General features: G+C 44.8%; 1 protein-coding gene across 4 annotated transcripts in view; it reads left to right on the top strand.

Moving 5' to 3' along the window:
* PAX3 (paired box 3) overlaps positions 1 to 22,740 on the top strand; it is a 122,127-nt gene that overhangs the window by 85,196 nt on the left and 14,191 nt on the right. For all 4 annotated transcript variants that reach the window (XM_084639623.1, XM_084639625.1, XM_084639624.1 and 1 more), the window contains one exon: positions 22,480 to 22,645. In XM_084639623.1, the coding sequence (XP_084495749.1) occupies positions 22,480 to 22,645 (166 nt within the window). The remainder of the gene's footprint in view (positions 1 to 22,479; positions 22,646 to 22,740) is intronic.

Raw genomic sequence — 22,740 nt, forward strand, 5'->3', positions numbered from 1 at the left:
AATCATAACGTTGGTCTCTTTCCAACCTATGCACTCATCCTGGCACGTTATTTGTAAGACACTTGGGCACACCTACACTGGGGACATTTAGTGGTAGGTTTCAAAAACTGGTCTGCTAAACTGATCTAAAAACTGGTTAGAAATGTAGTGTAGATCCAGTTTGAGGTTCTTGACCCATTTTTACTGAATCAGTTTGAAGACCACCTCCAGGTTAGAAAATGTCTCCAGTGTAGACAAGCCCTTTGATTAAGGACTTTTAAATGTGGGGCTTGATTTTTGCTCAGTATCCAACCTCTGCTTGGTGCAGGGAAGAGGAAGGGGACCAGTTTTTTCTCCTTGATTCTGTGCTGGCCTGGCCAGGATATCAGAGAGGTCAAAGGGTTGCTCTAACTTTGTCACCATTGCTAGGTCCTCAAGGACTTTACACCAGTGGAAGATTGGGGTAATAGAGAGATGTTCCACTTCTCTGCCCCCTGTATGCCTCCTTTCTCCGCTAGTACACTCTCTACAGTGAGACATGCAAAAAGGATCATCCCAGATCATAACCATGAATCAGACCCAATATCTTGATAAGGCTCTAAGACATTCACAGCCTGTTGCAGACAACTTAAATCACTCCAGCCAAGCTATAGATTGTCTGTATACTTGAGGAACTCTGAAGAACATGGCTTTTGAGTTGTACATAAATGATCCCCTGCAATCCTGTGCCCTAGGAATGTAATCTATCTAATTTCTTTGCTAGCCTTTACAAAGTTTATAGCATCATAAGATATGACAGCTTTGTATCTTTTTGAACACTTTTGCAGTATGATACTTACTTTACATTTGAAAAGCCATATATTTGCAGAGTGCGGGATTATCCCTAATGTGATAAATTTTGGTGAAAGGATGTGAATCCTGTCCTTTCCAAGTGATTGTGTATGGCCTTGAAGATGGCCCAAGGAAGAGTAGACCAATGAGACTAACCTTCGTACCTGGAAAGATACTCAAACCAATTAAACAATCAATATGTGAGCACCTAGAGCATAATAGAGTTATTAGGTATAAGCAGCATGGATTTGTCAGGAACAAGTTATGACAAACCAGCCTAATTTCCCCACCCCCCCTTTTTTTGGACAGGGTTGCTGGACTAGTGGTTAGGGGGAAAGCAATAGATGTGATATACCTTAATTGTAGTAAGGCTTTTGTCAGTTCCACATGACAGTTTCATTAGCAAACTAGGGAAATGTGGCCTAGATGAAATTACTATAGGGTGGGTGAACAACTGGTTGAAAGACTGTACTCAAAGAGTAGTTACCAGTGGTTTTCTGTCAAACTGGGAGGCCATATCTAGTAGGAGCCCACAAGGGTCAGTCCTGGATCTGTTACTATCCAATATTTTCATTAATGACTCGGATAATGGAGTGGAGAGTATGCTAATAAAATGTGTGGATGACACCAAGATGGGAGAGGTTGGAGGACAGGATTAGAATTCAAAAAGATCTTGACAAATTGGAGAACTCACCTGAATTCAGTAAGATGAAATTCAATAAAGACAAGTGCAAAGTGTGTACTAAAGAAGCAAAAATGAAATGAATAACTACAAAATGGGAAATAAGGGACTAGGTGGTAACATTGCTGAAAAGCAGTTGGAGATTATAGGTGATTGCAAATTGAATATGAGTCAATGTGATGAAGTTGCAAAAAGGCTAATATCATTCTGGAGTGTATTAACAGAGGTGTTGTATGTCGGCAATAGTGAGGCCTCAGCTGGAGGACTCTGTCCAGTTCTGGCTTTGAGAAAGATGTGGGTAAAATGGAGAGAGTTCAGAAGAGAATAACAAAATTGATAAAAGGTTTAGAAAATCTGACTGATGAGGAAAAGCTGAAATAACTGGGCATTAGTCTTGAGAAAAGAAGGCTGAGGGATGAGCTGGTAAGTCTTCCAATATGTTAAGGGCTGTTATAAAGAGGATTGTGATCAAATGTTCTCCATGTCCACAGAAGGTAGGACAGGAAGTAATGGGCTTAACCGGCAGCAAGGAAGATTTAAGTTAGATATTAGGAGAAATTTTCTTTCTATAAGCTCTGGAATAGGCTTCTAAGAGAGGTTGTGGAATCCCCATCATTGTAAGTTTTTAAGAATAGGTTGAACAAACACATGTCAGGGATGGTCTAGCTTTACTTGGTCCTGTCGAAGTACAGTGGGCTGGACTTGATGACCATCCAGCTCTACATTTCTGTGACTCTATATGGCAGAAGTTTGTTGTACCCACAGGCGCCAGCTTTCTCATTTCCCCAGGGGTACTTGACCCTGGCTCTGCCCAGGCCCCGCCCCCCACCCCACCCCTTCCCCCCACCCTACCCCTTCCCCCCACCCTGTTCCACTCCCACCCCCGAGCATGCCCCGCCCTTGCTCCACCCCATCCCCCCAGTGCCTTCTGCACACTGCTGAACAGCTGATCACAGCAGGCAGGAGGCTCTGTGAGGGGGAGGAGCTGATCGGTGGGGCCCGCTGACGGGTGCTGAGCACCCACTATTTTTTTTCATGGAGTTTTTAATCATGGAGTTGGTGCCGATAGCTGTAACCATGTGGGGGGGGGCGGACTTTGTATTCATGCCTCAGTAATGTACAATCAGCCCATCAATAAGAATAGGGAAATCCAGTTAGGTCACCTCTCCATTTTGAAGTCAGTGAGGTAATGCAGATGTGTGCTCTTTGAGGATGGGAATTTCTCAGCTTTCATTCATTCAGTGGCTGCTAATATAGTGGAGTTGTTACAACTGAACAGCACTTCCTATGATATTATTCCTTAAGTAATTGATTTGATATGGGAAGCATTATTTCCACCTCAACCAAGTTTTTAGCCTGGGAATTTCCTTAGGTTTTTTTTTGTTTTTGTTTTGTTTTGTTTTTAAGTATTTAAGAGTTGCTCTGTAAGAGGAGTGTCTCACAAACTGTTGGCAGAGCTTGCAGGAGTAGAACCTGCTCTTCCTTAATTTATCCTCTACCTCCATGTGGCTTTCTCCTCCACAGACTGCCCTTGGACCCCCATGTGCGTCTGCCCCTCCCAATTGGCCCCAAGCAGGCCATCTGCTGTGTGTGTGTGTATGCCTCTGATTTAGTACCACATTCTGCCACTTATACTCATATTAACTAGTACCTTACTGTCCAACTAATCCTGTTGAAAGTGATAGAACTACTCATAAAGTATTACTAAGCGTGAATAATGATGGCAAATTCTGGTTCTTAACAAGTAAATAATTTCCATTCACAATTTCCCTGGAATGCATCACAGGCAACAGATTACACCAGATATGGAATTTCTAGACTTACTCCTCAAGTTTAGTTATGATATGCTAAAGAAAAAATAAATAAGAAAAAAATTCACAAAGTGAAAACATCTATTTTTATTTTTGTCTCTTCTCTCCCAAATCCCTTGTTTGTTTTGTTTCAAACTTTCCAGGAAAAAAAAAATCATGTGTGTGAAAAATTCAGATTGATTCTTTAAAAAAAACAAAAAAACGTTTGTGTGGGGATGGCATATTTCATAATCTGATTTATGATGGTAAGCTTGCTACTGCCTTATTTATGGAGCAATGCTATGTAACAGAATAATCAGCTCAGCTGCAAGTGTAAAAACTTTTCTAAGCTTAGAAGTCTTAAGTAATTTTTTTTTAAAAATGGGTATTCTTTTCATAGCTATTTAGTTACATGCTATGTTTTCTTTCTTTTGTGCTTTTCTGTAGGGATGGGATGCAGAGAGGGAAGGAAGGAAAGAGAGAGTAACAAAGAGTTTGCTCTCGCTTTCGTTAGGTTTTAGTGAGCTTTTAAAATAGAAATTTTAAAATCCAAGCCAGTGGATTTAAGTGTCTCTTTTTTTTAAAGTAACAAACTGAACTCACGTGCTAGGCAGTCACTGAAAAATGATGTGAAAGGATGAGCTGTGTCAAGAGTGAAGACTTTACTGAAGCTGCATTCCCCTAAAATAGATTGAGTGAGTAGTCCAAACTACTCAGCCTACCACAGTGGGATAGAAGATGGGTAGTGTAAGGTATAGATTCAGGGACACTGACCGCCTTTGGGCACATCTCTGTTGTTAATCCTGCTTTGCTATAAGGAACAGAATCTGTTCTGAGGCACATCCATTTTACGTCATGTAGAAAAGAAAAGAAAGAAAATACTTTGTACAGTTTGGTAGAAAATATTCACATAATTACAGACTTTTTCTGGGGAGAGGCAGGAATTTATCTTGGTAAATTATCTAACTATAGATCTATACTGGGCAAAAATGGTTCAGTCTTTTAGTATGGTGGTGAAGAAAGGAAGTAATTCTGTGATCCTGTTTTCCAGTTATCTGCTGCCAAGGGCTCGAATTTGGGGCATTTTAATTTTATATATATGTATGTTAAATATATGTTAAAAAACAAGTAAATAGAAATATTTTCTGAGAATACTCAACTACAGTATTTTAGAAGTGATTAAATGAAAAGACTAAATCTGGGATTTTCGAAGAAACTTAAGGGAGTTAGGTGTCTTGAATTTCAGTGGAAGTTGGGCACACAATACCTCTGTGGAAATCCCAGCTTAATTGTTTTGTGGAATGTCTCTGATGTTGTCAGTCCAGTGGGAAAACTGCCAGTATCACAAAACCCACCACCATAATGGGGACACCTCTTGGCAGAATCAACGGAAAGGCCATGGTCTGAATGGGCATGGAACCTGAATTGCCTTTTGAAGTTCAGAGGAGCTGGAACAGGATGGGGGCAGATTGGTGGGGCATTTTGAGGAAGCTGACCTATCTATGGTGTATCTGTTCCAAGGATACACAGGGCCTGATTCTCAACTCCTTGCTCAGAGTAAGCTCTCAGGGTCTCATCCAAAGTCCACTGACACAATGGAAAGAGTGATTTCTATGGGCTTTGGATAAGGCCCTTGTTTTCTTTGAAGCGGTTTGCTTGAGGGAGGAATGCAGGACTAGACTCTTAGAGAACTCCTGACTCCAGTGCTGTCACTGTCAGTGCTGCAAAAGGCGCTGCGTTAACTTAACACAAACATTTGTAAGAAAAAAAATCCCTAATGTAAAATAAAGAAAAACACTATGAGGCAAAGGGAACAAATTCTTTGGCTTAAATTAGAAATGTCATTAACAATACATCAGTCTTTTGACTTTGATATATCTTTGTATGTCTTTGGCACTCATGCTTGCAGTGGCCAGATTGCATTTAGTGCAAAATATCCACTAGTCTCTTGCAAAATTCACTTTTCAAATGTTTTGCCCATTTGGTTGGGAGATCTTTCGGCCTTAAAAGCACATAGAAAACTTTCTGTTTATGATAAGACTGTTGAAATGTCAAGGCTAATTACATTAGTGTGATCCCAAGTGAATAACTGCATCTTTTAAGGAATACTCAGTCAAAATCTAGGAAATATAACATTGGCTTGATCAGTTACAAACTGCTTAAACAAAATATGATAACAAAAGGCAAGACATAAATATTAGAAATTAGAGATAGAAAAGGCCTATTAGGTAATCTAGTCCATTCTCCTCCAGTGCAGAATTGTTCCCTTCAGCATATACCCGAGTGATTTCTCCAGTCTACTTTTAAAAGTGTCTCCAGTGAAAGAGTCTCCAATATTTCCCTTAGGAGACTATTCCTCATTCTGTTATAATTCATTATCAGGAACTATGACTGATTATCAGCTTAAATGGCATCTTCTGTACCTAGGAAGACTTAAAGAAATCCTGTCCCTCTGTGTTTTTTTTTTAACACCCTTCAAATACATTCAATTGTAAGTTCTTCTGGCAGAGACTGTAGAGACTTTTAAAAAGTACCTGAGTGCCATGTTCAAAAATGAGCAATTAGGAGCCCAAGTCTCATTGGAAGTCAATAGAAATTAAGCCTCTAAAGCCCAGATCCTCAGAAGCTGCCTAACTCTCATTGAAACTAATGGAAGTTAGGTATCCAGATAACATTTAGGATCTGAGTCTAAGTACCTAAGTCCCTTTGCTCCAAAGTCACTTAGGTACTTTTGAAAGTTTACCCTGTGTCTTCATATGTGTTTGCATGACATCTAGCACAATGATGCCCTGGTTTGCGCCTGTGTGTGCTACTATAATATAAATATTAAATAATAGATTATATTTCCTATTAGGGCTCAATACTGCATAGGGATATTAATATCTGCTCTGGATGTATGTTATGTGGCAGTCTGATTGTGCATCCCTTTTGCTTGCACAAGCAATTCACTGTGGTAGTGGCTATTCTATATGTCACGCTACAATGCTCAGTGCTTAGGGCCTCCTCTCCCATTGATCAGCTCCTTTGCTTGCTATTACTTGTGAGGGCTAATTACACTGTATAATCAAATTGTAAAATTGCTGAGTCACTGGTGTTTTGGTTCTATTGGGCATTATGGTGCAAAATGGACAATGTTAACATGTGGTGATAAGTATCATGCTCATAGCAGAGGGGTAAGGAAAGAACGCAAAGGCATTATAGACTCTTCTATATCTGAGGAAGTAATTCATTATATGGGGGCTTTTGCATAAGTTAAGTCAAAAGAATGGGAAACATAGTATTTTTCTGATATGATGTATTGTTGCTGTTTGAATTGCACTGGGAATGAAAAAGAAAAAGTTTCCAATGTGTTTGCTTGTGATGGTGTGATTTTTGTTAAGCCTTGGGGATGATTTACCACTGTGTTACTCCCATTTTCCACCATCTAACTCCACTAATTTCAGTGGAGTTACACAGTGAAAAACTGGAGTAACACTGTTGTAAATCAGGTCTCCAGTGGTAACATATTTAGTAAGGATCTATCTAATATTTGTGAGCATGTTTATTTTGTCTTGAATTTTTCTGAAATAAGGTGACACTATAGGAAAATCTAAGACCTATAGCCTAATAGTAAAAGCTGTCATGCTACACTATCCAAGGTTATGGGTTCAAAACAGCAGTGTGCTAATTTTTAAAAATGAGCACAAAGGACAATTAGGCCTGGTCGACACTAGAAAATTAGATGAAAGAATTCTTCCCTTGACCTAGCTACCACCTCTTGGGGAGGTGAATTACCTATGCAGAAGGGAAAACACCTTACGTTGGCATAGATAGTGTCTACACTGAGGTCATGGCTACACTTGCAAATGTACAGCGCTTTGAGTTAAACCAGCCTTTGTATACTGCAGTAGGGAAAGTGCTGCAGTCTGTCCACACTGACAGCTGCAAGCACACTGGCGTGTCCACATTTGCAGCACTTGCAGCGGCATTGGGAGCAGTGCATTGTGGGCAGCTATCCCACAGAGCACCTCTTCCCATTCTGGCGCTGTGGCTTGTGGGAAGGGTACGGGGCATTCTGGGTCCTGTCCCAACACCCCATGATGCATTGGTTTGCATCCCAGCAATCCCTCTGCTTCCGTTCACAATTGGCACCATCTTTCAACGTTTTTTGTACTGCGTGCTCTGTCTTCCCTTTCGGTCTGCGGGAATGGAGCCCAAACTGCTGAGGAATATGCTGACGAGTCTCACCAGCACATCACATTTGGCAGTCGAGTTACTCCTTAAGATCCAAAGTGACAGTGAGGACTCCGACGATGATATCGACTCGCGTAATGCATCTGATACGAGATTGCTTGTGGCATTCACGGACATGCTCACCACCACAGAACACCACTTTTGGGCTCAGGAAACAAGCACTGAGTGGTGGGATCACATCGTCATGCAAGTCTGGGATGACAAGCAGTGGCTGCAGAACTTTTGGATGAGAAAAGCCACTTTCATGGGTCTGTGTGAGGAGCTCGCCCCCACCCTGAGGCACAAGGACATGAGATTGAGAGCTGCCCTGCCGGTGGAGAAGCGGGTGGCTATTGCAATCTGGAAGCTGCCAACTCCAGACAGCTACTGATCAGTTGCTAACCAGTTTGGGGTGGGGAAGTTGACTGTTGGAATTGTGTTGATGCAAGTTTGCAGGGCCATTAATTGCATCCTGCTCAGAAGAACCATGACTCTCAGTAATGTGCATGACATTGTGGCTGGCTTTGCACAAATGGGTTTCCCTAACTGCGGTAGGGCAATAGATGGGATGCATATTCCAATTCTGGCACCAGCCCACCTAGCCTCTGAGTTCTTTAATCAGAAGGGGTATTTCTCTATGGTTCTCCAGGCTCTTGTGGATCACCATGCGCGTTTCATTGACATTAACGCAGGCTGGCCCGGAAAAGTGAATGACGCAAGCATCTTTTGGAACACTGGCCTGTTCAGGAAGCTGCAAGCCAGGACTTTTTCCCCAGACCAGAAGATCACCGTAGGGGAAGTTGAAATGCCCATTGTGATCCTTGGAGACCCCGCTTACCCTTTAATGCCATGGCTCATGAAACCCTACACAGGGAGCATTGACAGCAGCAAGGAGCGGTTCAACAACAGGCTGAGCTGGTGCAGAATGACTGTGGAGTGTGCTTTTGGCTGTTTGTTTAAAGGACCACTGGTGCTCTCTGTATGGGAAGCTGGACCTGGCCGATAACAGCATCGCCGCAGTTATATCCACGTGTTGTACCCTCCATAACATTTGTGAAGGGAAGGGTGAACGATTCACTCAGGCATGGAATTCAGAGGTTTAACACCTGGAGGCTGAATTTGAACAGCCGGAGAGCAGGGATATTAGAGGGGCCCAGCGGAGGGCTTCAAGGATTAGGGATGCCTTGCAGGAGCAATTTGAGGCTGAAAGCCACCAGTAATGTCTGGTGCCCTGCACAGGAGTGAAGTGCAGTGGTTCCAATGTTAGTAGGAATCTGTGTTTGCTACATATGATACATTGACTTGCAGTGCCTGTTGCTTTCCTGGACTAAGGTATCTTTTATGTTATGCAATAATAAAGAATGTTTTCAAAGCAAAAAAAGCCATTTAATGAAAAGAAAATGCATTTTCTTTTCAAGAAACACAACTGTTTGAGAAACACAAAGGGCAAGGGGGTGGGGTGGGGAACGGTACAGTTACAGGTTTGCGTATGTCCTGTTATTATACTCAGCCTTTCTGTCTGGAGTGCTGTGCAATGAGTGCTGCACTTAGAATCATAGAATATCAGGGTTGGAAGGGACCCCAGAAGGTCATCTAGTCCAACCCCCTGCTCAAAGCAGGACCAATTCCCAGTTAAATCATCCCAGCCAGGGCTTTGTCAAGCCTGACCTTAAAAACCTCTAAGGAAGGAGATTCTACCACCTCCCTAGGTAACGCATTCCAGTGTTTCACCACCCTCTTAGTGAAAAAGTTTTTCCTAATATCCAATCTAAACCTCCCCCACTGCAACTTGAGACCATTACTCCTCGTTCTGTCATCTGCTACCATTGAGAACAGTCTAGAGCCATCCTCTTTGGAACCCCCTTTCAGGTAGTTGAAAGCAGCTATCAAATCCCCCCTCATTCTTCTCTTCTGCAGGCTAAACAATCCCAGCTCCCTCAGCCTCTCCTCATAACTCATGTGTTCCAGTCCCCTAATCATTTTTGTTGCCCTTCGCTGGACTCTCTCCAATTTATCCACATCCTTCTTGAAGTGTGGGGCCCAAAACTGGACACAGTACTCCAGATGAGGCCTCACCAATGTCGAATAGAGGGGAACGATCACGTCCCTCGATCTGCTCGCTATGCCCCTACTTATACATCCCAAAATGCCATTGGCCTTCTTGGCAACAAGGGCACACTGCTGACTCATATCCAGCTTCTCGTCCACTGTCACCCCTAGGTCCTTTTCTGCAGAACTGCTGCCTAGCCATTCGGTCCCTAGTCTGTAGCTGTGCATTGGGTTCTTCCGTCCTAAGTGCAGGACCCTGCACTTATCCTTATTGAACCTCATCAGATTCCTTTTGGCCCAATCTTCCAATTGGTCTAGGTCCTTCTGTATCCTATCCCTCCCCTCCAGCGTATCTACCACTCCTCCCAGTTTAGTATCATCCGCAAATTTGCTGAGAGTGCAATCCACACCATCCTCCAGATCATTTATGAAGATATTGAATAAAACCGGCCCCAGGACCGACCCTTGGGGCACTCCACTTGATACCGGCTGCCAACTAGACATGGAGCCATTGATCACTACCCGTTGAGCCCGACAATTTAGCCAGCTTTCTACCCACCTTATAGTGCATTCATCCAGCCCATACTTCCTTAACTTGCTGACAAGAATACTATGGGAGACCGTGTCAAAAGCTTTGCTGAAGTCAAGAAACAATACATCCACTGCTTTCCCTTCATCCACAGAACCAGTAATCTCATCATAAAAGGCGATTAGATTAGTCAGGCATGACCTTCCCTTGGTGAATCCATGCTGGCTGTTCCTGATCACTTTCCTCTCATGCAAGTGCTTCAGGATTGATTCTTTGAGGACCTGCTCCATGATTTTTCCAGGGACTGAGGTGAGGCTGACTGGCCTGTAGTTCCCAGGATCTTCCTTCTTCCCTTTTTTAAAGATTGGCACTACATTAGCCTTTTTCCAGTCATCCGGGACTTCCCCGGTTCGCCACGAGTTTTCAAAGATAATGGCCAGTGGCTCTGCAATCACAGCCGCCAATTCCTTCAGCACTCTCGGATGCAACTCGTCCGGCCCCATGGACTTGTGCACGTCCAGCTTTTCTAAATAGTCCCTAACCGCCTCTATCTCCACAGAGGTCTGGCCATCTCTTCCGCATTTTGTGATGCCCAGCGCAGCAGTCTGGGAGCTGACCTTGTTAGTGAAAACAGAGGCAAAAAAAGCATTGAGTACATTAGCTTTTTCCACATCCTCTGTCACTAGGTTGCCTCCCTCATTCAGTAAGGGGCCCACACATTCCTTGGCTTTCTTCTTGTTGCCAACATACCTGAAGAAACCCTTCTTGTTACTCTTGACATCTCTGGCTAGCTGCAGCTCCAGGTGCGATTTGGCCCTCCTGATAACATTCCTACATGCCCGAGCAATATTTTTATACTCTTCCCTGGTCATATGTCCAACCTTCCACTTCTTGTAAGCTTCTTTTTTATGTTTAAGATCCGCTAGGATTTCACCATTAAGCCAAGTTGGTCGCCTGCCATATTTACTATTCTTTCGACTCATCGGGATGGTTTGTCCCTGTAACCTCAACAGGGATTCCTTGAAATACAGCCAGCTCTCCTGGACTCCTTTCCCCTTCAAGTTAGTCCCCCAGGGGATCCTGGCCATCCGTTCCCTGAGGGAGTCGAAGTCTGCTTTCCTGAAGTCCAGGGTCCGTATCCTGCTGCTTACCTTTGTTCCCTGCGTCAGGATCCTGAACTCAACCAACTCATGGTCACTGCCTCCCAGATTCCCATCCACTTTTGCTTCCCCCACTAATTCTACCCGGTTTGTGAGCAGCAGGTCAAGAAAAGCACCCCCCCTAGTTGGCTCCTCTAGCACTTGCGCCAGGAAATTGTCCCCTACGCTTTCCAAAAACTTCCTGGATTGTCTATGCACCGCTGTATTGCTCTCCCAGCAGATATCAGGAAAATTAAAGTCACCCATGAGAATCAGGGCATGCGATCTAGTAGCTTCCGTGAGCTGCCGGAAGAAAGCCTCATCCACCTCATCCCCCTGGTCCGGTGGTCTATAGCAGACTCCCACCACTACATCACTCTTGTTGCACACACTTCTAAACTTAATCCAGAGACACTCAGGTTTTTCTGCAGTTTCGTACCGGAGCTCTGAGCAGTCATACTGCTCCCTTACATACAGTGCTACTCCCCCACCTTTTCTGCCCTGCCTGTCCTTCCTGAACAGTTTATAACCATCCATGACAGTACTCCAGTCATATGAATTATCCCACCAAGTCTCTGTTATTCCGATCACGTCATAGTTCCTTGACATCACCAGGACCTCCAGTTCTCCCTGCTTGTTTCCAAGGCTTTGTGCATTTGTATATAAGCACTTGAGATAACCTGTTGATCGCCCCTCATTGCCAGTATGAGGCAGGAGCCCTCCCCTCACAGACATTCCTGCCTGTGCTTCCTCCCGGTATCCCGCTTTCCCACTTACCTCAGGGCTTTGGTCTCCTTCCCCCGGTGAACCTAGTTTAAAGCCCTCCTCACTAGGTTAGCCAGCCTGCTGGCAAAGATGCTCTTCCCTCTCTTCGTAAGATGGAGCCCGTCTCTACCCAGCACTCCTCCTTCATGGAACACCATCCCATGGTCAAAGAAACCAAAGCCTTCTCTCCGACACCATCTGCGTAGCCATTCGTTGACTTCCACGATTCGACGCTCCCTACCTAGGCCTTTTCCTTCCACGGGGAGGATGGACGAGAACACCACTTGCGCCTCCAACTCCTTTATTCTTCTTCCTAGAGCCACATAGTCCGCAGTGATCCGCTCAAGGTCATTCTTGGCAGTATCATTGGTGCCCACGTGGAGAAGCAGGAAGGGGTAGCGATCCGAGGGCTTGATGAGTCTCGGCAGTCTCTCCGTCACATCACGAATCTTAGCCCCTGGCAAGCAGCAGACTTCTCGGTTTTCCCGGTCAGGGCGGCAGATAGATGACTCAGTCCCCCGGAGGAGAGAGTCCCCGACCACCACCACCCGCCTTCTCCTCTTGGGGGTGGTGGTCGTGGAACCCCCAACCTCAGGACAGCGCATCTCATGCCTTCCAACCAGCGGAGTCTCCTTCTGCTTTCTCGCCCCAGACATATCATCTGGTCCACTCTCCGCAACGATACCTGTGGAGAGAACATGAAAGCGGTTAGTTACCTGTGTCTGTGTTACTGGAACCCGGACATTCCGCTTACCTCTTCTGGAGGTCACATGTTGCCAAGCTTCTTCACTGGTCTCTTGGCTCCTCTGTGCAACCTGCTCTATATCTGTAGAGCTTTGTGCCCCTAGAAGCCTATCCTGAGTTTCGTCCAGGAAATCCTCAGTTTCCCGTATGCAACGCAGGGTTGTTATCTGTTGCTCCAGACCTTCAATCTTCTCTTCCAATATGGAGACCAGCTTGCACTTTGTACAGACAAAGTCGCTTCTGTCCTGTGGAAGAAAGACAAACATGGCACATCCAGTGCAGGTCACAACAGCTGAACCCCCCCCTTCCATATCACCTTCCTACTATGAGCTTCCTCAGAGCAGTTTGCAAGACGTAAGCCTCACTGGGCTCCCTCCAGGCGAACTCCCAGGCAAACTCCTGCTGTGTGCTGCTCTGCTGTCCCCGCTGCTCAGCTGGTTCTCCGCTGCTCAGCTGGTTCGCGAAGCTCTGGCTATTTTTAAACAGCCAGGCTTCCCTGTCGCAAACAAACAGACACCCTATAGCCACTTCAGGATGGCTATACTGCATGGTGATGGGGGTTGAGTGCAGTGGGTAAGGGTCGTACTTTTCAGTGCTGGGTGGTGAAGCTACAGGTGTTGAAGGCAGCTGGTGGCGATAAGAACCCAGATGTGGGGGAAAGGGGTTGGAGGTGACATGGGGGCACAAGGGAAAGAGCTTTGGGACAAGGGCTGTGGAGGGGGAGGGGCAGACGCGGTAGTGCTCCGCCTGCATGGCTTCGAGAGCCTGGATTGAGTCTGCTTGGCACTCCATGGTGCTCATCAGCTGCTCTGTGCTTTGGTGCCAGCGATCTGCATTCTGCTAATGGACCCTCCTTTCACTTTCCTGCCACTCCTGCACTTTTTGATTTTCATTAAGAGAGTGCTGCATGACTTCATACAGCATGTCCTCTCTGCTTCTACGTGGCCTCTTCCTGATTCTTTGCAGGCTCTCGGCCAGTGATAATATGGATGGCTGAGATCTCAAGGTTGCATCTGTAAAGGCAAAATGCAACACTTAACGGAGGCAGCATTGTTCACACCAGACAGAGCAATGATTCCCCTGGACTTAAGGGCAAGCACAGTCTACACAATAGCATAATTTGCCCGTCCCAAAGCGAGCGCACATAACCCGCGGGAGCCCCAAAATGGTGAGTAAGCACAGGGTCAAGGGGGACTGATACTTTCATGGCTGTACTGTCCTCTGGGTTTCTGTGCCTTGGGGAGAGCCAACAGCAGCTGCAGGGGGCCCCTATACTGAACACTGTCCCCACATTTTCCACAGGAGTTCGTCCTGGAAGATATCTCGCTGCTGAGGGTGACCTGGGAAGCAAGGGAGGGTCTTCTACTGCAATGCGGCTTGCCTGTGTGCAGCAATGGTCCCCCCGCCCCTCACGGCACAGTGGCGTGGACATCTTAGCCTTACTGGGACAAGGACCACAGTGGCTCTCCCGAGAAACCTGCGCAAGCGCATTGCCCAAGTTCTGGATGAGACCTTTGAAGAGACCACTGAGGCCGATTACCATGATGTGAGAGAACACATCAACACCCTATTCCACATCTAAGCATGCATGTAGCCCTAACCCTCCTTGCCTCAAGAGCCCGCACCAAATAACTTTCTTCCCAAAATAAAAGCCGCTTTCCGGGAACCTCCTCTGGTGTTTGTCTTTCCACAAGCACCAGCCGTCACGACTGGCTACCTTCCTCCTGGCTTGAGAGCAGCTCCTGGCTGCATGCATCTAGAGATGCCGGGGTGTTTTCCTCCTCCTCAGCACCCTTGCTCCCACTTTGCTCCTCCTCCTGCCTTATTGGACTGGGCTCTGAAGTGTCCACGGTGGTATTCGGAGTGGAGGTGGGGTCGCCCCCAAGTATCGCGTCCAGCTCTTTGTAAAAACGGCAGGTCGCAGGGGCAGCACCAGAGCAGCTGTTTGCCTTGCGGGCTTTGCGGTAGGCATTCCGCAGTTCCTTCACTTTAACCCTGCACTGCAATGCGTCCCGGTCATGGCCCCTTTCCGTCATGGCCCCTTTCCATCATGTCCCTTGATATCTGCCTGAAGGTATTGTAATTCCTATGGCTGGAGCCCAGTTGGGACTGGACAGCTTCCTCCCACCAAACACTGATGAGGTCCAGCACCCAGCCATTGCTCCATACTGGGGATCACCTGGCGTGTGGAAGCATGGTCACCTGGAAAGATTCGCTGAGAGCACTCCATGCCTGGCTGAGCAAACAGGAAGGGGATTTTCAAAATTCCCAGAGAATTTAAAGGGCGGGTCTGACTGTTGGTCACCTGAGGGCAGGGCAGTAGAGTTCAAAGTGATGACCAGAGTGGCTAGAACAGACATTGTGGGACACTTCTAGAGGCCGATCAGAGCGCACTAACAGACCAGGGCATCCACACTGGTGCCGCGGCACTCCAGCAGGGGTGCATCAAATGTTATTCCACTTGCTGAGGTGGAGTACCAGAAGCGCTCTAGCTGTGGAGTGAGAGTGCTCTACGTGCCTTGCCAGTGTGGACGCATCATGAGTTAGGGCACCCAGGGCTCCTTTAATGCGCTCTAACTCGCAAATGTAGCCATGCCCTGAAGCGCTGTGCTGCTATAGTGTTTTAAGTGTAGACATGCCCTTAGAGACATCACCTTGAATAGTGATTACTTTTGTTTTACAGCCTTTTAACTTCTTATGGAATTTAGAGCTGGTCCAAAGTCGCTTGAAATCAAGTCCCATTGATGTCGGTGGGCTTTGGATCAGATGCCTATCTCTAACGTACAGAAACATTACTACATATGCATTTTCTTTTATTTTATATTTTAATGTATAATACCAATGAACCTCTCACTCTCAGTAATGAGGCAGGAGAGAGAGAGGAAGTATGTAGATGCTGTAGGAAAACATAGCACTAATACCATATTGACGCTTGTGAAATCAGGCATTCAAAAGTCATGCAATGAAGAGTTATGGCTGAGAACACAGTCTTCCCTTTGTCACCTTGAGCTTATTAATGCCTTAACTTGTGGGACCTCATTTTCCTCTCTCACTAATTTTGCACTGTTGTAACTCCATTTATTTCATTGTGGTTACTCCTGATTTACACCAGTATGAGTGCAAAGAGAACCAGGACAGCAGTTTCTATATCATTCTAAAATGGTTAATAGTTAGTACATTACATATAATAATGCACCATAATAAAACTGGCCCTTCATATGCAACCTTATAAACACCATGCTCTAGTCTAGTCCATACAGTCTTGTGGCTTGATGTAAAAGTCACAATGAGATTTACAAAGCAAGTCAAATTTGAAAATATTTGTTTGGTAATTTTAAACTGTTTGATTTGTAAATTCATTGAGCTGAAATTTATGAACTAAAACTCCACATCTATTTAACATCTTACTAAACACTAGATGGCTTTAGTTAAATTCCTCTTCACTAAGTGGAAGTTCTGCCAATACTGCTCACTAGATTATGCAAAATCATTTTTCATAGATATTACCCAATAAAACAGCTGCCCCAATGTAGCATGTCCCAATTAAGTAGGATTACAGAAGTAATATTTTAGGCCCTGACTATTCAACAGGATCTATGCAGATTGTCTCCTGCACCTGTGTAGAGCCCCAGAGAAGTCAGTGGAGTGGCATATGGGTACATCCATGGGAATATCCATTTGCAGGATCAGGACCTTACACTGTAAGTTTGTCAAAGCATTGTAAGCAGTCAAAAAGGCTACAGTATGCTAGGATCTACTTGGAAAGGGGTAGAAAATAAGACAGAAAATATCATAATGCCACTTCAGAAATCCATGGTGTGCCCACACCTTGACTATTGCATGCAGTTCTGGTCGCCCTATCTCAGAAAAAATATAGTGGAACTGGAAGTGGTTCAGAGAAGGGCAACAAAGATGATCAAGGATACAGAACAGCTTCCATATGAAGATAGACAAAAAGATTAGGCCTGTTCTGATTAGAAAAGAGTCGACTAAGGGAGGATATTATAGATCTATAAAATCATGAGTGATGTGGAAAAAGTGAATAGAGATGTGTTATTTACTCTTTCATACAATACAAAATCCTGAGGTTACCTGACTAAATTAATGGGCAGCAGGTTTAACACAAAAAAGAGGAAGTGCTTTTTCACACAATGCATAATTAACCTGTGGGACTCATTGCCCTGGGAGGTTGTGATGGCCAAAATATAACTGGGTTCAAAAAACAACTAGATAAGTTCATAGAGGATAAGTCCATCAATGGCTATTAGCCAAGATGGTCAGGGACACAATCCTTTTCTTGGGGGGGACCCTAAACCTCTGACTGCCAGAAGCCAGGCGTGGAAGTCTGGGTTGGATCACTCCATAATTACCCTGTTCTATACACTCCCCCTGAAGCTCTGGTAAGGGTTGCTGTTGGAGACAGGATTCTGGGCAAAATGGACCATAATCTGGCCCAGTATGGCTGTTCTTTTGTTACGCTCTTTGGAACAATGACTATGTCCTTTTTAGTTTCTATAAAAGCTTCATGCAAAGCTGCATTTATTTTATTATATATATACAAACAAGCCAGGTTTGAGTAAAATCCATGGTATGTATATATGTAACATACAAAAACAAGTATTAACATAAAATCATGTAACATTTCTGAGTCAAGTTCAAGGTCTCAGGCCTTATGATTAAAATGTTCAGTGGCCTTTGCCCAGCATATCTAAAAGATCACCTAAAGCTCTGGGATAAAGACCATGGCTCACCTCAGGCACAATGGAACTCTCTACAACAAGGATAAAGCTTGTCTGACGGAGAGAAAGAGCTTTCTCTGAGGTCAGTCCAGAACTGGAACAAACTCCCACAACTCTCACCAAACCTTCTGTTCCAAGTGGAAGGCACCTTTCTTCAACCTGCATTCTCTAATAGAAACACAGAGCAGTGTGTATATTTAATACAGAAACCGAAAAAGAACAAAACCTAACTGCACACACAATCCCCCCCAACCCCCGGGGGAGGAGAGGATGAGGGGAAAAACAAACCACAAGAGAGACATTTATCACATTGCTTAACATAATACTGGAAGAAGGTCAGATGTTACGGAGTTGAGAGCAATAGAAGAACCTATATGGAACATAAGAAAACTATTCTAGGATCTTTCTTCTTCCCTTTCCTCTATAAAATGGAGTTGATACCCACCTCACAGTGGTGTTGTGGAGCTCAATTAATGTTTATAAAACATGTCAAGATCTTCAGATAACCTGGTGACCTGAGGAAGGGAGAGAGTTGTGCACAAGGCACTGGTTAGTGAATGATTGAGGGGAGGGTGTCAGTCATAGCATGTGTATAGGCGATGCTGCTGCCCACTGCCTCCTCAGCCCCATTTCTCTTTTCCCGTCACCATTTGGCCCCTCTGTCTTTTCCTTCCATGCTTCCTCCATGGCTCCTCTTCAGAGCTACCTCACTCCATCTTCTCCCTCTTGGATCCATTTCTCCTCCACAAGGTGCCACATCCACTTTATGCAGCTATAGGGGCAACAAAAAGTAAATGTTTTATTGTGGGACTGATGAGGTAATTAAAGGGGTTCAGAAGAGGGTGAATAAATATGTGACTCTGGAGGAAGAGAAAGTTGGGGGAAAGAAATTGGTCAGGGATTAGGTAGTCTGGAGGATAGGAAGAAGAGTCCAAAACTGGTGGATCTGGGTCTTCCCCAACAATTATTCACCAAATAATCCTCTTTATCCATTGACTCCTTGCCTGTTCAAGGAGGCCCCAGCAATAACACTATGGCCTTTGGTTTGTTCAAGAAGGGGAAGCACCATGTGCAGCAGAAATAAGGAGGGATGCCTGCAGGTGGAAAAGAGGTTCCATCAGTCCCCCTAGCCAAAATATCAGTCCAGTGCTGCGTGACACCGCGAAACTGGGAAAGATACACCAAAGCACTCAACTCCGGCAAAAGAAGGATCTAGGTGGGGCCAATTCTCATTATACAGTGGCACAGCCCCACAATTTTGAAGTCAAATGGCTCAATGTGTTCTCAGAGTGATGCCTGTGGAGCAGCATATGTGGGACAGACAGAGGGCATGATGACCCAAACCTACCCCAATGCTATTATGTCCCTTAGAATGCAGGATACCTGAGAGGTGCAGCACAGTAGTGTCTTTTAGACATTGTACGGCATTATGTTTTCTGGCCACAAATAATGTCACTCCTAGAAAGCTGATCTGTATTATTTAGATTGGTGGTTCCCAAACTGGTCTGTAGAGCACTTGCTGGCAGTCAGTGATGAGCTGGCTGGTCACATGGGTCTAATTCTGCTCCTTGTTACCACCAGCTAAATTATATTTAAAAATAGCTAAACATAAATTAGACATTGTCCTAATATTAATTTTCCATGGAGTAATTGGTGCAGTTGCTGCAGGACTGGTATGTGATTGTGAGTGAGAAGGCATGCAGTCTGCATAATTGTAAATGGGAGGGTAAACAGCAGTGAGATAATCCTCTTAAGATGTGATCCACACTTAAAGTTTGAGGGTCTCTGATCCAGAAGTTGGGCCAGAGTCTCACCTGGTATAAATCAGCATAGCGTCATGGAAGTCACACCAGCCCTGGCCCGTTACATTTAGGATTATTTTTTTTAACCATAAAAGAGAACTGTGTTTGTCATAACTCATAACATACAAGGTATTTCTGACTAAGTAACAAGATCCTGCTTTTTATTTCTCGCTGGTATTCCACTGTAAGTAGGTCATGGAGAACTTGGAATGTGAACTGAAGATGGTTTGTCTGGAATTACTGTGTTTATTGAAGAAAAGTAGATTTCTAGATAAGATATGCATAGCTAATCCTAAATAATAGCTGGCTTGTGTCTCACATTGGAAACAAATTTCAATAATGGTTCTATGTGAAATTATGATCCAGAGCTATGGAGTCTTAGGGTAAGGTGCTACATGCATACGAGAGTGCATTAAAAGCTGCTAGGAAGGACTGATTTAATTTGTGTACAAAGGCCTGTGGTGTTCACATTACATGTTTAAAGTGCTATTCTATATAGGTTATTGTACTGCATTCATCACTATAGCATCTGAGTACTTTCCAAGAGTGCATTAAATGGCATGAATAACATCTGTCATGTTAGGCACTTAAATCCATATTTAAGCATCTAAATAAGGGGGAATTGTAGGTGCTCATGAGACTTATTTAGTTGTAACGATATCGATATAGGTACCTAATTTTAATCACCCAAGTTTGAAAATAGTAGGTTAAATGACTTGGCAGAGGAGGAAGTGCCTGAGATGGAGTTGGAGTGTATTTGTTCTTGATTCTCAGTCCTGTATTCAGGCCACTAGATCAAGTAATGTTCTGCCGTGGACTTATTTCATTGCCATGAAGATTGACTTGTGTGGTAAATATTGAGCTTTTAGCTTCTTTTCAAATGCAAAATACATTAGAATTAGTAGGGGAAGCAAAAGTGGATGGGAACCTGGGAGGCAGTGACCATGAGATGGTCAAGTTCAGGATCCTGACACAAGAAAGAAAGGAAGGCAGCAGAATATGGACCCTGGACTTCAGAAAAGCAGACTTTGACTCCCTCAGGGAACTGATGGGCAAGATCCCCTGGGAGAATAACATGAGGGGGAAAGGAGTCCAGGAGAGCTGGCTGTATTTTAAAGAATCTTTATTGAGGTTACAGGGACAAACCATCCCGATGTGTGGAAAGAATGGTAAATATGGCAGGCGACCAGCTTGGCTTAACAGTGAAATCCTTGCTGATCTTAAACACAAAAAAGAAGCTTACAAGAAGTGGAAGATTGGACAAATGACCAGGGATGAGTATAAAAATATTGCTCGGGCATGCAGGAGTGAAATCAGGAAGGCCAAATCACACCTGGAGTTGCAGCTAGCAAGAGATGTTAAGAATAACAAGAAGGGTTTCTTCAGGTATGTTAGCAACAAGAAGAAAGTCAAGGAAAGTGTGGGCCCCTTACTGAATGAGGGAGGCAACCTAGTGACAGAGGATGTGGAAAAAGCTAATGTACTCAATGCTTTTTTTGCCTCTGTCTTCACGAACAAGGTCAGCTCCCAGACTACTGCACTGGGCAGCACAGCAAGGGGAGGAGGTGACCAGCCCTCTGTGGAGAAAGAAGTGGTTCAGGACTATTTAGAAAAGCTGGACGTGCACAAGTCCATGGGGCCGGATGCGTTGCATCTGAGAGTGCTAAAGGAGTTGGCAGATGTGATTGCAGAGCCATTGGCCATTATCTTTGAAAACTCATGGCGATCGGGGGAAGTCCCAGACGACTGGAAAAAGGCTAATGTAGTGCCCATCTTTAAAAAAGGGAAGAAGGAAGATCCTGGGAACTACAGGCCAGTCAGCCTCACCTCAGTCCCCGGAAAAATCATGGAGCAGGTCCTCAAGGAATCAATTCTGAAGCACTTAGAGGAGAGGAAAGTGATCAGGAACAGTCAGCATGGATTCACGAAGGGCAAGTCATGCCTGACTAATCTAATTGCTTTCTATGACGAGATAACTGGCTCTGTGGATGAGGGGAAAGCAGTGGATGTGTTGTTCCTTGACTTTAGCAAAGCTTTTGACACTGTCTCCCACAGTATTCTTGCCAGCAAGTTAAAGAAGTATGGGCTGGATGAATGGACTATAAGGTGGATAGAAAGCTGGCTAGTTTGTCAGGCTCAACGGGTAGTGATCAATGGCTCCATGTCTAGTTGGCAGCCAGTATCAAGTGGAGTGCCCTAAGGGTCGGTCCTGGGGCCGGTTTTGTTCAATATTTTCATAAATGAACTGGAGGATGGTGTGGATTGCACCCTCAGCAAGTTTGCAGATTACACTAAAATGGGAGGAGAGGTAGGGATAGGATACAGAGGGACCTAGACAAATTAGAGGATTGGGCCAAAAGAAATCTGATGAGGTTTAACAAGAACAAGTGCAGAGTCCTGCACTTAGGATGGAAGAATCCAATGCACCGCTACAGACTAGGGACCAAATGGCTCTGCAGAAAAGGACCTAGGGGTTACAGTGGATGAGAAGCTGGATATGAGTCAACAGTGTGCCCTTGTTGCCAAGAAGGCCAATGGCATTTTGGGATGTATAAGTAGGGGCATAGCGAGCAGATTGAGGGACGTGATCATTCCCCTCTATTCGACATTGGTGAGGCCTCATCTGGAGTACTGTGTCCAGTTTTGGGCCCCACACTACAAGAAGGATGTGGAAATATTGGAAAGAGTCCAGCGGAGGGCAACAAAAATGATTAGGGGACTGGAACACATGAGTTATGAGGAGAGGCTGAGGAAACTGGGGATGATTAGTCTGTGGAAGAGAAGAATGAGGGGGGATTTGATAGCTGCTTTCAACTACCTGAAAGGGGGTTCCAAAGAGGCTGGATCTAGACTGTTCTCAGTGGTAGCAGATGACAGAACAAGGGGTAATGGTCTCAAGTTGCAGTGGGGAAGATTTAGGTTGGATATTAGGAAAAACTTTTTCACTAGGAGGGTGATGAAACACTGGAATGCATTACCTGGGGAGGTGGTGGAATCTCCTTCCTTAGAAGTTTTTAAGGTCAGGCTTGACAAAGCCCTGGATGGGATGATTTAATTGGGGATCGGTCCTGCTTTGAGCAGGGGGTTGGACAAGATGACCTCCTGAGGTCCCTTCCAACCCTGATATTCTATGATTCTATGATTAAAAAGTACCATTATTTCTAATGTGCCTATGTTAAATGTACAAAATCAAATGTACCTAATTAAAACATTTGTAGGTCTGGTTTAGTAACCGGCGTGCTAGATGGAGGAAACAGGCAGGGGCCAATCAACTGATGGCTTTCAACCATCTGATCCCAGGAGGATTCCCACCCACTGCCATGCCAACCCTGCCAACATACCAGCTATCTGAGCCCTCCTATCAACCCACCTCCATACCACAAGGTACAGTATGGGACAGATGTTTCGTTTAAACGGCATTAGTGGTTTTCCATGTAAACTCACTTTAGAAACATTCTATTCTTCAAATTTTTAAAATG

Source organism: Lepidochelys olivacea (assembly GCF_965140295.1).
Source record: "Lepidochelys olivacea isolate rLepOli2 genome assembly, chromosome: 9".
Classification (NCBI taxonomy): Eukaryota; Metazoa; Chordata; order Testudines; family Cheloniidae; genus Lepidochelys; species Lepidochelys olivacea.